Genomic DNA, 15,683 nt, shown 5'->3' with positions numbered 1-15,683 from the left:
TGGTAACTAATGTAAATATAAATTATGAAATAATTTTGTGCCCAATGGGGATAGAGATCGCAAAAACAAATTTGACTTTCTCTTGTTAGGATTTAAAAACGTTACATTCTTTTACCTTTTTTCCGTTTCTATGCCCCGAACAACGTATGGTTTATGATGTCCATCCAAAAGTCGAAGTTTCAAATAAGCTTCAATCAAATGGATGCAGTAATGCTGGTCCAGTATGTTGGCCACTTAAAGCTCACGTATGGCATATTATCTCGTAATAAATTATGTATCCGCGATCGGCGATCGCGAATTTACATGAATTACCAATCATTTCGATTGGAAATGGACTGCTAACGTATACAGATCTGTGTTATCGTTATACATTGAATCGCCTAATCGAATGCTCTTTTTAATTTTTAATATATTTCATAAAAAGATGGCATTCGCGATACAACCGCAAGATGGGAGATCGCGTTTAGCATCAAAATTGCATTATTGTATAAAACAGTGACTTATAACAGTCGAAGAACTCATTGTATTATGTACAGTTAAACGCAATATATGTAACAGTTTATATAAATAGTATAAAATTCTATTAATAATTAATAACTTAATACTACACACGCATATTTTGGATATAATAGATAACAGAATTATACTTTTTCGATCTCTTGTTAAACATTGAAATAATACGATAAATATTTCTTCAACACTGATTAAATGATACGAAAGATCACTTTCATATGTGCAAAAGGATATGTATCTCTATGGCAGTTGTTTTTCGTATAAATAAATTATTGTTAGATATGCATATTCCTCTCGATATTATCGAGAATGATAAATAATGTAAATAAATGTTGTAAGTTGACTTTGCTTACCGTTGCTTTTCTTTTTCCGCAGTTTTGGATTTATGTCCTTACAGTAGCAATATTTTTTCAATTATAATGATTAACAATTAATCATCATATTATAACAATCTGTGAAAATCTCTTATTTATCATTCCTGATTATTTTTATCGGGATACTATATTGATTTTGTTCAAAATAAAAAAAATTAATACTTTTTCATTTTTTTTTCTAATTTAAAAGAATTTTTTAAGAGACACCGACAGATAAATTAGAAAAAAACAGAAAGATAAATTCCTTATATAATTAGATAATTTCTATTCAACATATAACATTTCTATTTAATACATATAAGAAAAATTTATAAAAACTTTAAAAATCAACTTTATATATGTATATACTTTCATTTAATTTATTATTTTAATGAACTATAAATTCATAGTTTGATAAATTTAGGCCATAGAATGAAATTTTAGTTATAATTTCGTAGATCTAATTAAAATTTGTATGGCTTTGTCTTTCACAGATCAATTTCGTCAAATCGCAAGACTATATCTTTTGCACTCTAATATGATATATATATAGTACCTTTCGAAGTTGTATTAGATTGATAGAAGATTGGTACAATAATCTACAGCGATAACGATATATTCAATATAATTCGTACGAGATACCTTTTTGCTTCGGCAATTTTACAACCGAGCTACACGAAGATTCAACTGTACGAAAACGAAGATATGGAGAATTTCTCGACAAAGCCAATAAGCGAGAGCATAAAAATCTGACCATTCTCTTATAATCGCATAGGAGCATCTAAGAGTAACGTGTACGGGACGATCGTTGAAGAAGAAGAGTGACGCTCATCGCAAGAGATTCATCGAGAACAAAAAGGCGATCAGCAACGTAAATCCTGATATACATAGGGATGATAGCCCGATCTCGCCCGAGCCCAGGTTGTCCTGAATCACATTGTCGTGGCATCGAGCGACGAGCTCAAAGTCGACGACGTTCATGGGCTTGCCGTTGTACTCGAACGGCGAGATGCAATAGTTGCGGCGTTGAAATTCAACGCTGTCGCCGCGGGCGAAGTCGCTCTCCAAGACGTTGTGCGCCTGGCAGTCGCACGGGAAGTGATTGTCGATCGCGCTGATCGTGGTCACCTCGAGGACGACGTCCCTGGCGTGACGCGGCGCCTCCAGCACGTGATTACCGTGGAAGCGCAGCATCTCGATGTAGTTTTCGTAGCGCAGATGCAGGCGTTGAATCAGATCCACCTTGTTGTTGAGTATGTTGAGGTAGTTCACGTGTGTAAGACCGGCGAACGCATCCTTCTGCACGGTGCCCAGGTCGCTCTCTTGAATATAAATCGAGTGGACGTACGACAGACCGTAAAATGTATTGGGCTGCAACCCAGCCAGATCCATATAACTGAGTTTGAGCTGACCGACATACTGGAGGCCGTCGAAGGCGTTCTTTTCGATTACGCGGATGCCAGACGGGAAGATGAGATTGTTGACATTGGTGAGGCCGGCAAACGCGTGGCTGCGGATGGTGTGCAGCGGATTGTTGCTCAGCAGGATCAGATTCACATTGGACGCGCCGGCAAACGAGTAGCCCTCGACGAAGCGGATCTTATTGTTGGCCAGCAGCAAGACGGAGACATTCTGCAGGGCGGCGAACGAAAACCTCTCGATGCAAGGTAAGGGGGTATGCTGGATCGACAGCTCGCGTAGCCGATTCAGACCGCGAAACGCGAACGGCCGTATACTCGAGATATTGTTGCCGTCCAGGATGAGCTTACGCAGCGACCGGAGACCGGCGAACGTGTCGCCCTTTATCACCGGGAAGTCGTTCTTCGTCAACGACAGCTCCTCCACGGTCTCCGGCAGCTGCTGCGTCGGGATGTCCTCGAGGCCACCTGTATTGCAGAGTACCTATTCGCATAGAAAAATATTGAGTGATATCAAAAACATCAATATTATTACAATTGTTTGTTGTTGATGAAATATTTTAGAGAGAACAAATATTTTCTTATGAAACGTTTGCATGATAAAATAATATTTGTACACATACGTAAACCATATGAGATTTCTTTTGATCTTATTACCTGTTTTCGAGAGAGGCAAATGCATTCTAGCGGGCAGTCCCAACTTTTTGTCGTGGTAATCTCCAAATCGGAGGTGAACGTCAAGTTTACTGCTGCTATGCATAGCAGGTAGTAAATGCAAAGCTAGAAAAAATACAAATATAAATAACAAGTGTTTTACATATTTATTTATACACTATATTTTAACATCATATATATATATATATTTCAACATTCATTGGATTTACTAGATTTGTGAGGCACATCCCGCAACCGGAACTGCTACATTAAATGTCCGGCTATCACACGCATTTAGCATTAAAATTAAAGGACCCCCGAAATTCTCGATATACTTTGAATCGATCTAATGATACGTAACACGCCATTTAGTTTAGCTAAATGTATCGTGCAGTCGAGATCTTTTCGCGGCAAAATCTACCGGGAGACCAATGGATACAATGTGCGTGCGGCAGAGAGCTACAAGAGCCTGAATCGCGCGCGGACGCATGCAAATGCACGCGCGCGAGATGTGCATAACCGCTGCACGATGCTGCGTACCTGCGCCTTGCGATACATCAATCCCGGGATTTTTACGGCGCATGCCTCGGCATATCCGGGGTGAGAATGTCACGCGAGGCGATGTGGGCGACGTATATATATATATATATATATGTATATATATTACAATATATATATATATTATTATTATTATGTATATATATATATATATATATATATATATATATTTATATCCCTCTCTAGAAGCGAAACGAGGCCACCAACCGACAGGGAGAGTGTCGTCGACACACCGTACAACGCACCGCTATTTTTTCCCCCCCTGGTGTGCTCCTCTCGAGAGAGAGAAGACCCGCACCAACCCCCGCGCGCACGCACGCGTGACGCACGTTGCGTGCGGACCTGGCTGTGGCTGTCGCGCGGACGACGCACTCTGCGAGGAGCTCGCCCGACTCCCCTATCTCGCTTATCACGCGCGAGGGAACGACGTGACGAGCGCCGAGATTACCGAATCGACGTCGACGTCGACGAGCGGACGGAGAGGAAATTTGGTGTCCGCGCGGTCGCGTTCGCCGGCTGGGCTCGGGGCTTTATCACCCCTCGGAGTCAGCTTCTCGCGATCCACCCCTTCCTTCCCCCCTCCCCGCCGCCCTCCTTCGCAGTCTGAAGACGCGTACTGCGCAAGCCCATAATTATTCTCTCCGCGCGCGGTATCGAGGAATGAGGCTTATTAGCGGAACGTAACTATGTGTGCGTCTCTCTCTCTCTCTCTCTCTCTTTCCTTCCTTTTCCGCTTCTCTATTTCGCTGCCGTATACTACGGAAATCATCGCCGAAAATCCAATGGTTCCGCGAACGTGCGCGGCTGTCACGCGAGCCTCCTCGTTATTTAGACTTCACTCCATGCGATAAAAATTCCTCCTCGCTTGATTTTGTAAAATTTTTTTCGATCATGCGTTTCGGTTTATTTTCCATCATTTCACTTAGTCTCCCAATGACGTTACTATTCTAAAAATAATTATTAAAGTATATAAATATATATTAATATTTCTTTCTCGATGAAAATTTTATTTTCTTCTTTTATCGAGAGCTTTGGCATTAAAAAGAGAGATACAAATGTATGCAAATTTATTTATATCGCGTGCATCTCTGTTAAAAAAAGTTATATAATAAAAAGTTAATTTTCATCAATTATGAGAAAGATAATCCAATTTTGTATCCTTTATAAGGATTATCATATTATATATTGCAGGCGCTCAAACTTCACTTCAATTCCATAATCCATCTGTTACACGAGAAAACACGCATACATACGCATGCATACGCAAATAATCGGTATTGCGAGGATATCGAACTCGACACGCACACCGTGCATACCTTAATGAAGGTAAACTTAATCAACGGAACTGATCAAGCCGGCAATGAATAACAACGATATATAAGATTATATAGTTTATTTCAACAAGCTTGCACAATATTATTGATAACATACATTGTGGTGGGAAGTGCATAACATATACATACATATTATACATAAGTATAAATATGTATGTACATACTTATATACGGTATAAATATGTATATACGGGCATATATACATATAAATGCGCGTATTATATTTGTCTGTGCATGTGTGCGTGTTTTTAACGTAGTAAAAATCAGTCTTACAAATAATACATCACTAGTCGTTATAAGGCAACATTATTTACTTATGTCTATTTACAATCATACTGAAAAGTGGATATAGAAAATCGAGCGACTTATCTATTTGTGTATTTAAAATAATAAGTATAATATCTTTTTACGTGGCATGAGTAGCATATTAACATGGCATTGGCAGTTTAACAGTACAAAAAGATCACCACCGTGATCTAATATTCACTCGAATAATGGGATTCGCATATTTTAAATCGAATGATGCGCTCGATATCGTAAATCGATCAGCAGACAAAGGCACATATTAAAAATTTATCAATGCATACAAAAATGTAGGTAAAGATGCATTAGTAAGACTAATAAGTTAAAAATGCGCTTTTGCGAACAAGGACGCATACGCGGTTTAAAAAAGATGATTATATTAAAAACAGTGCTTCTCTCTTTCTCTTTCTCTCGCTCCCTCAATACTTTACAATATAAAATAAATGGCTTTTAAAAACAATGTGCATCGCATCCAGACATATATCAACGATATATATATTTTCAGACATATATTTTCTCTTAAACGTATATAATCATTTTATATGCACAAACTATCCCATTTTATCGTTTTTTTTTTACTTTACAGGAAACTGAAAATAATCGTAAAATGTTTCATTTCGTCAATTTCTGTTGACATATATATATATATATTTTTTTTTTTAATTTTCTGTAAAGTAAAAAAAAATGATAAAATGGGACATTTTGTATATTTCTTATTTATTTCACATTGCTTGACGCAATGATATATCTAATTAGTGCATATATATATAAATTTATATATTATACCACACCGATATAAAAGAGATGAAAGATATAATTGATTAAAGCTTAGCAATAATGCATAACTTACTTACTATTGTACTTATAGTGCATTTTATAAACGTTTAAAAAAAGACACATCGCTTATGTCAATAACAATAAAAATACAAAGTAATATGTGAATGGCATCCGAGGTAACCAAGTTACCTTGTAAGATACATTAGTAATTGGCAGTTTTTTCTGAGATACTTGATATTATATTAGCTTTTCATGATAAAATCGATCACATAACGGACAGGTACTGCATGTACTATTTCGTGTTTTATAAACATCCTTCTTTTGCGCTTTATAAGAATTCTTATTGTAATATATGTGTAATATATGTGTATAATAAATATGGAATGACTTGCATGTATTGAGGTAGAAACGGTGGAGGTAGCTTTGGTTTGCATACAGGAAGACAAGATATCAGCGGTAAACTGATATTTTTCGTGCTACATAAATTCATATTCGTCCCATTCATTCTATGTATACTTGGTATTGGAATTCAAATGTAATGTATGTTGTAACACATTTCAAATCAAACCTATATCTATTTTTCTTCATCTTATATTTCATGTAAATTCATGTATATTTCAAAATATCTGTAAAATTATACGAGATCTAAAAATGTCAGAAGAAAAATATTATACATAATGGTTACAGACGATCAGAATTTACGACTCAATTATCCATTTTACACTCTTTAAAGACTGTTGTTTAATATAAAAATAATTTTTGAACAATTTGAAACATGTCATTCAGTAATACTGATATAAAAACAAATCTATTTTTTTTCAGAGTTTCATTAATATCTTGTCTTGATACTGAGTATTCAATGTAATCGGAAATTCTTCTTCATACATCAAGAGATTCGAAATATGAAATATTTCTAGCGTTATATTTAAATAGGACTATTTGTACGTCACCAAGAGTGAAATCTCATAAATGTAAATTACCGATCCTATTGAAACAGTATAATCGTTATAGTATAAACGCAAACAACCACGTTTATAACTATAGCGATGAATATAAAAGATGCGAATAAATAAGCTCGTAAATTTGAATCGAATCGAACTCACCAGTTTATTTATTCGCCTATTCGAATTATTATTATATATATATATATATATGTTTATATATCTCTTATTTTAACACTTCTCTGGATTTTCATTTTATCTGCATTTGGATTCATTTTATCAGTCTTACGTTAATGAACTTGCGGTTCATTGTACAATATAATGAGGTAGTTCGTATTATCATTGTTATTGATATGCATTGAGCAATATTGCAATTGTATCCCAGAGCCATATTCAGTTAACGATGAAATACAACGATTATACGATCAAGTACTTATATTTACTAACAAATTAACAATATAAGCAATATCTCGATTATTAACAAAATAATACGAAGTTTACGAACGAATCTCGAAATACACAATTATTAATGCTATGTACAAGATGTTTCCTCACTTTCTGCCGCATCAACGTTCAATACGAGGATGCGACGGATATTTTTTATAATAAAAATTTATTATTTATAATAAAAATTTATTATTTATAATAAAAATTTTTATATAAAAATGCAAGCATAAAAAAGACTTTTAGAACCATGGATTCTTGCAATTCGTTATTTACTTATGTGTTTATTTTCTCTTGCACATGTTTTTTTTTTAATTTTATATACTATGCTTTCTTTGTTCTATAATATTATGCTAATAAACCACAAATCAAAATGAATCACAATAGCGATAGATAATAAATGTAAGACGTATTTACTTTGATCCCAAAAATGTTTAAAAGTTTAATGCAAATTACGAGATGTATTGTAAAATGACTATCTGCACAAGATAACGTTGCGCCAGATAATTATTTTTACAAATAAGAAACTAAATATACGGATAAAAACATTTTGAAACTTTATAAAAATTCAAAGATATCTTGTGCGATATTACTTTGAAAGATTATTTAGAGTAAAAACAAAAATACATGTATGTGTGTCAAGTCGATTATAATAAAAGAAATAAATCTAATTTACAAGTGCGGTAGTATATAGAATTCAAAAAACGTTCTTACTGTCTCGTAATAAATCAATTTGTGTGATTTACCGTAATAGCATTGAACTTTAACAAGTTTGCGAAGCAAATACGTACTAATACACGCTTCAGTCTCTTCAATTTTTCGACGCATATTCAGTCTTGTATAAGGCAGAAAGAGTAGTGATGTTATTGAGACGTATCAAAGATGAATTCGAATCTTTGCGTCTACTTTGAGAAAAAAAAAATAAAAATATATATATAATCTGTTTAGAAAAAATTTTATTTAAGCCGCCCCTTGGACGGAAACATAATCTTCCTCTCGTAACGATATTCAACTCTCCATATTTTTTTTTCTATCTTCTTATTTTAAAAGTCGAGCACGATAGGGAAATGGAGAGTGGAAAAAACTTAACTATAATCGCCGCAATCACTGTTCGGCCCAGTTTCTTGCGGTTCGTCCTTGACCGTGTCCGACGTTAGCCTTATCACTGGAACATCGGACTTACGGTTCACCGATAGATCTTCCACTTCATCTTCGACGTTCTGTTGTTGCTTTTGTTTAGGGCAGCGTATAACCGGACTTGTGCTGTAGCGTGCCGAATCAGACATCGAATCGTGATCCTGTGACGTATCCTTTGACGTTTTATAAGCGACATCGTACGTGTTTGCGCTCGATGGACTAATAGACAAGTGCTCAAAGTTATTGAGATTGCCGCTATTTTCGTTCTCGTTTTTGGATAACATGCTGCCACTGTAAATCCTGCCGTTCACATTAGCACCGACATCGAATGGGAAAGAAGCCGCGCTATCGCCGTTGCTTGTTGAACGCTTGAGTGGTCGCGATGTCGGGATGCCGAGCTTCTTCACCTTGTCGTAAAGCGTACGGGATGGTACGTTGTACATGCGTGCCGCTTGCACGGCGCTCATGCCTCTCTTTACCGCCTCGATCGCTCCCTGGATATCATCTCGGGTGTATTGCTTGTATCGTTTCCATTCGGGTTTTGATTGTGCATGAGTCCCGTTACCTAACAGAAACAAAAGAATTATTTGTAAATTAATGTATTTATCATGAGAATTTTTCTTCAAAGTTCAAGGAGGAAGTCTTCCTCTTCAACAGAGAGTCACGTGTAAATTTCGGATATATTGAGATATATTTCACAGTATAATTTTATAAAAGCCTATTAATGTACAATTTGAAAAGCCTACCTGACTTGATATTTGTGGTGTGCGATTGCGACGATGGCCGTTTCTCATCCTCATCCACGGAAGGCTCCGTGTGAGAGGAGTGAGCCGTCTCGTTATGAGCCGAATCGATGTTGCCGCGATGATTGTCGTCGTTTGCAGAGCCGTTGCTGCTGGAGCGAAGATGCATCGGCTCGTGATTGTCAGATTGCAACATCGATGTACCCAAGGAACTGTCAGCGTGACTCTGACCGAGGACGGTGCGCAGTATCGGTGTGTCGTGATTCGGCGGGTTCAAGAGCGACGTCTTCTTGCGTTTGAGCGATTCGGTGAAGCCGTCGTAGGAGGAAGAACCACCATTTCCGCTGAGAGCCGAGGGAAGAATAGAAGAGGAGCGCGGCGATAACTGGTGATGCAATAAGGAGGGCAGCGACCAATATGGAAATTGATTCTGCATTTGATTGAAGTCCGAGGTCGTTCCCGAGGTCGTTCCCGAGGTCCTTCCCTTGTTGTAGAGACCACCGTAGATACCATCGGTGGAGTGCGGCGGTGACATATGACCGCTGCTGTGCACCGCCATATTAGTGGCATTGGTACTGGTGCTGATGGCCGGCGGTGGTGACAAGGACGTCTCCATCATATCTTCATGCCGATGAAAATCGTTTTGCGAGAACCGTCCGCCAACGTTGTCATCGTACTCCACCAGACCCTTGATCTGCAGCATCTGCGCGATCTTGAGCAAGTTCTTCAGCTGATCGTGCTGCACATTCACCTCGCCACGGTATATGTACTCCAATATCGCCCTTAGCTCCGAATATTTAACGTCCTTGAGGATGATCGTGGGGTGCAGGCACGGCAGAGCGATGAACAGAGACTGGAAGTAGGACGAGCATGCCGCTAGGACGATCTTGTGGCACTTGACGATCTGACCGTTATCCGCGACGAGGGATACATCGGTGAACGCCTCGGTTTGCAGAAGGTCCTCGAAGACGGACAGCAGGTTCGACCGATGATTATTCCAGCGAAGACAATATTTTTGAGCCGAGGTCATGTCGTCCGTCATAATTATTCCTCTTCGTGTAGAGTCTATGAGAAAAAAGATGTACGTCTTTATCGTTCACTTGAGGCGCAGTGAGATGTTCACGGTACGAATTTTCCTTTTCGACTGACACGGACTCTTCCGATATCGCCTTAAAATAGCCAAGTTTCAAAGGTTTCAAAACCCCCTCTCCGGAAAAATTATCAATTTTTCGTCATCTTTTTTGATCAAAGTTTGCTCAGCGATAAGGACTAAGGGACCGGGCTAAATGTCAAATACGTGTTTACTTAGGTATTTTCTCGCTATTTATATATCTCAAAAGTACGTTTTCTCTAGCCAGAAGCTATATTAATATGAATACCATTTCTATAGTTGATTTGTGTTATTAGGATTAAGCATATGTTTTGATGTTTTAAAAGTAATTAAGAGTGAAACCTTTTATTTTGCAATGCAAATAGATTTAATGTTATAGAAATCGTGGAAAAATTTGCTGCGCTATAAAAAAAATCAAGCTTGCACATTTATATAAAAAAAATTTATAACTTTATCTCTTTCTTTAATTATTTCTACTATTAATATATAAATCTGTAAATTCTGAATAAAATTCTCTTTCTCTGAAATATAATTTGATCGAAAAAAATTTGTAAGATAGTTATACACGATCCTCAATTATATTTTTTAAACGTCTAATAGATATCCACTATTATTTAACTAAAAAAAGTTTATAATAAAATATATAAGAAAAAAAGTTTATAATAAAATATATAAGAAATTATTTATAATTTTTATATATAATTATTATATATAATTATTATATATAGTTAATATATAATATTTATATATAATTTTTAATAGAATATATCTATATATATTTATATAAATTGAAAAATGTGATACAATCATTATGTACAAAGCACAGCCGATTATTGTAAATATTCTGTTTTTTTTTCTCGCTTGAGAATTTACTTTGATTAATCATTCGAATACTTTAGCTTCGAAGCTACTTTCCAAACTCGCGGAGAATTTACACGGCGAAGATTACGTGTCACATTCTAAAGTTTTAAAATGATTAATAAAGAGAAATTCACATAATAGACAAATTAAATAAAAACCCTGTGTCAAGAATCGCAAAATGTCTGCATTAAAATTAAATTATGCATAATCTATAAAATTCAGAAAAATATAAATCCATAAATTCGAAAAGAAATTACACGTCAATAATTGAACTCAATTGACTTTTCCTAAATTCTTATTTTTGCGATAAGCGACGATAATCGAGTAATGATATCTCATGACTCATCGAGATGCAAGTGAAATTTTTTTTATTTTTTTTAGGCTAATACACAGGATATTTCTCAATATGCGATAACATATTATGTGATAAATTCATAGCACGCACAATCGAAAGGAATTCACGTGAAACCTTTTCACCTTATTTGGAAATGATTGTGATCTCTGTTTTTCTTATCGCCACTGAACTATTATAACTGAAAGAGATATGTGTATTTCCCTATTTATAAATAATATTTTATGCTTCGTAAATGATTCATACGTCATGTACAAATTGCCGACTGTTCGTGAACATTTTCTATCTTTTATAAATGCTCAAGATTCAGTTACATGTGACAAAAACATTAATATCGAAAATTTCTACAGTTTTATAATAAAATTACTCGGAGAGAAATAAAATGAGATTACATAAATGACAGATCAAAATGGATTCAATATTTCATTAAAGACTCGCGAATATTGTATGAACGTCACTTTGTTATTTTCGTACATTTACATTTAATAAACTATCAATGTACTAGAAAAAATCTCGTATCTAATACTTCAATAAATATGATATATAAGAGAAAATTTAAAAAAAGCAAAATGTATCGCTCGTTATATATTTCTATGTTATATTTTTTATTTTATTACTCTCTATTATATATATTATGTTATTACTCTGTAATTATTATATATATTATTTTATTGCTCTATAATTATTATATATATTATGTTATTACTCTAATAAATATTTTACATGTTTATTTAAAACAATTTTACCTATATTTTAATTTTGTGGATATTATTTTCTCTAGGTTCGATTTTTTAGATTTATTTGTCGCAAACTCTTCGTTTTTCCAATTTTTTATTGCCCCCGATTAAAAGGTTGAACGAACGAAATAGTGAAAATAAACCGATCTTTTTACGATTGGGGTGCGATCGCGTCATCAGGGGTAAGCAGTTGCTATTTGCATTTCTCGCGAGAGGTGAATCATCGCGCTCTCATCGAGGCTTTTCACGTTCATTTCGATCGACCCGGTAATCATCGAGGCTAATCGATAAGAACTTGGGTGTACCACATGTTGCACAAGTATCTTTAACGATAGCTTTAATTGGGCATTTGTTTTATTTTGAAGTCGCAGACACAATCTCGACCACTGTTCGCTAAACAAATATAAAAGACGAAGACGAAAAAGGAAATGGATAAATGATAAAAGCGATAAAGTAGCAACTCGATCCAAGTTCGAGAGAGAAAGAGATAGTCATAAATAATATAATTCCCGATAATAATATATTTCCCGATATTTTCAAGTTATAAGTAGCGGAAAAGTAAATATCTTTTCCAGACAACTAGATAACACAGTGACATTAGCCAAATGTATAGATACGATATCAATCTAATGCTTACCTTAATTTAGCTCTAAGAACAATTGCCGGATATAAGTCTTCGTTCCCCGAGATTTGATTGTCCTGATATATCTCTCTTTCGCTCTCTGAATATTTATAAAAAAAAATGTTTACATTACAATTTTATATCTTACAGTTATGCTTTAAAGGCATTAAAAAGGAAGCTCGTTTAATCTTAAATATTCTTTGCACACTTTTCAAATTAAATCGAATTAATTTTCACTCATGTCCTGCGAGTCGAATTATTTAAAAACGAAAAAAAAAAAGAAATACATGTCATTCAACTCGAACACTTTGCGATGTTGCTTGCAAACAATTCAATAAAATCGAGAAAGGCGGCGAAAAACGTGTCTGTTAATATCGCGATTTCCGCTCTTTCGGTCATCGACCTTTTATCTCCCGATTATATCGTTGATGTATAATCGCGATGATTTTCTCGCGTTTCAGTCTAATCTAGCGAATGCGATAAAAAAATACATATACACATTAGGACGCGCTGTCTCTCTCTTTCTTCCCATATATTTATTACGCATGCATCCGCGATAAAAAAATACATGTATACATTTAGGACGCGCAGTCTCTCTCTTGCTTCCCATATATTTATTACGCGTGTATCCGCGATAAAAAAATACACGCATACATTTAGGATGCGCTGTCTCTCTCTTGCTTCCCGTATATTTATTACGCGTGTATCCGCGATAAAAAAATACACGTATACATTTAGGATGCGCTGTCTCTCTCTTTCTTCCGCATATTTATTACGCGCGCATCTCTTCGCATGACGCACACACACAGGAATCTCACGGCGTCACACATACACGAAGGGGTCGCGCGCACTCTTCACGTACCACTTTTCCAACCCCTCGTCGTTTGCCCGCACCGCCGCCAGGGTGCCAGCGACGGGAGGCACTCGCGCGGTCAAGATCCTCCGGAGGGAGTTCCGTTTCGAAACGAGGAAGACCTCTCTTCCTGAGCGTCGCTCGACGACCACTGACGCCGACCAACTTGGGCTAACTGCACCACGCACTACGCTGCGCCCCACGCTGTCGAGCCCGCACGAATCGGCCCGTCTCAGCGGGCTGGTATTCGTCACACGGTGCTGGTCACAAGGGTGGTGAGCGTCCGTGAGCTTTTTCGGTGTCGTGGATAGGGCGCAGTGGCGTAAGGCCCTTGTAAAGGCCACGGCCGTGGCCCTGCGTCCGAAGTTCAATGTAATTTCTAATCGAAAAGATTCGAAGAGAGAGAAGTCCAATATCACCTTTGGCCGTGCGACATTTTTTAAACATATTAATTGACCGCGGAATAGAAGGTTTCTGAAGATTCAGCAAATTATTATCCCGCAGCTAATCAGTGCGCTTAAAATATTTGTACGACAAATGTAATATTAGCCTAACAATAAGCTCATGTTACATTTGTAATATTACATTTGTTACGACAAATTTTTTGAGCATTAGTTGACTGCAGAATAGAAAGTTTCTAAAGATTCGAAAAATTATTATCCCGCAGCCGATCAGTGTGCTTAAAGAATTTGTCGTATGACAAATATAATATTAGCCTAATGTACGAGAATCGGAAACAACAATTTTGGGGGCGTTCATGAACATTGGAAGAATATCTATTTTTTTTTCAATCGATCGAGATTTACAGCCTTTCTCGTCGAAATCACTCCTGACGGTCGCTCAAAATAACGGGACGTTTTTTAAAAAGATCGAGAAGAAAGGTTCGCTGTGTCTCATGCGGCCCTTCAAGGTTGAACAGTAAATGGGATAACAAAAATTATTGCATTCGTAATATATGTTTAGACAGCAGCAACTTTGTTATAATGTTTGAATATTCTTTTGAGAATAAAAAGAAATCGATAGTATTGTTTTACTGGATGTTCAAATATGTATCCCCGAAATTTTGCGAGATAAAAATCCGCTTCAATTAAAAAATATACCCTCAATGCACGAAAATTCTCTTTAGAAAAAAATAAAAGCTCTATATGCCTATGCAATTTTGCTGTGCAAAATATTAAACAAATTTGTCCCATCATTATAACGCTGAATATAATTTAAATATTTAAGCATATATAATATATATTTTTTTATATATTGTAATATAAAATAAAATAGAATAATATAAATAATAATAATATAAAAAATAATATAAAATAAAATATAAAAATATAAAATAATATAAAATAATATAAAATAAAATATAATAATATAAAATATTATAAAATAATAGAATAGTGTAATGAATATCTCGCATAAATATAAAGAGCTAATGACGAATAAAGAACAAGGTTACAAGTATGCGATTTGAACGGATCGTAATGCAATTTTTTTTAATCTCCCGTGAAATTTTCGCGACTTTCGCTCATCGCAATCACCCGTTTTCCGCGCGAGCGCAATTACGCACGCGACTTGGGAAAATTTGTCAAACTTACGCCATTGTGCGTACGTGAATATGTGATAGTGAAGCATTTCGGCGCATCACACGCGTGCACGCGGATCACGCATAACACTCGCGTACCCGCCGTCGCCGTCACTATTCGCCTATATGCTCGCACTATCGGCCAATCACGCGGCTCCTAGGCCAATATCCTGCGGGATATATCACGCGCACATGGATGCGTGAGTGCGTGTTTACACACGGCGATGCGTGGCGACCGTATCCCGCACCCACGTCGCCTTCCCCGTCCGATCTAGCCGTGATACGCACACATGGCAACGCCCGCGCGCATGCGAGCGCGCGAAGAAACGACGAGGGGAAGATCGTGGAGGAGAAAAAGAAAGATGAGAGAAATGCGCTTAAGCGAGTGTACGT

General features: G+C 36.4%; 1 protein-coding gene across 1 annotated transcript; it reads right to left on the bottom strand.

Annotated features, from left to right (window-relative positions):
• Nucleotides 1–1,319: 1,319 nt before the first annotated feature.
• Nucleotides 1,320–13,984, bottom strand: LOC105251449 (broad-complex core protein). Its single transcript, XM_011258282.3, has 6 exons — nucleotides 13,721–13,984; nucleotides 12,874–12,958; nucleotides 9,179–10,240; nucleotides 8,486–8,997; nucleotides 2,942–3,064; nucleotides 1,320–2,768 (listed from the first exon to the last, which is right to left on the bottom strand). The coding sequence occupies exons 3-6, from the start codon at nucleotides 10,215–10,217 to the stop codon at nucleotides 1,695–1,697; spliced, it is 2,748 nt and encodes a 915-aa protein (XP_011256584.2). The 5' UTR covers nucleotides 10,218–10,240; nucleotides 12,874–12,958; nucleotides 13,721–13,984; the 3' UTR covers nucleotides 1,320–1,694.
• Nucleotides 13,985–15,683: the final 1,699 nt, after the last annotated feature.

Source organism: Camponotus floridanus, unplaced genomic scaffold (genome assembly GCF_003227725.1).
Source record: "Camponotus floridanus strain SB8 unplaced genomic scaffold, Cflo_v7.5 scaffold1, whole genome shotgun sequence".
In the NCBI taxonomy this organism is placed as follows: Eukaryota; Metazoa; Arthropoda; class Insecta; order Hymenoptera; family Formicidae; genus Camponotus; species Camponotus floridanus.
Note: the sequence above shows the minus strand (reverse complement) of the source record. Positions and strands in the feature narration are given on the sequence as shown.

Coding starts and splice junctions, on each gene's coding strand:
- LOC105251449 (XM_011258282.3), bottom strand. CDS start 10,217: ATGACGGACGACATGACCTCGGCTCAAAAATATTGTCTTCGCTGGAAT. Junction 3,065..8,485: donor ATGAAGTGGAAGATCTATCG/GTGAACCGTAAG, acceptor TATTTTTTCTAG/CTTTGCATTTACTACCTGCT. Junction 2,769..2,941: donor TTTGCCTCTCTCGAAAACAG/GTAATAAGATCA, acceptor CTATGCGAATAG/GTACTCTGCAATACAGGTGG.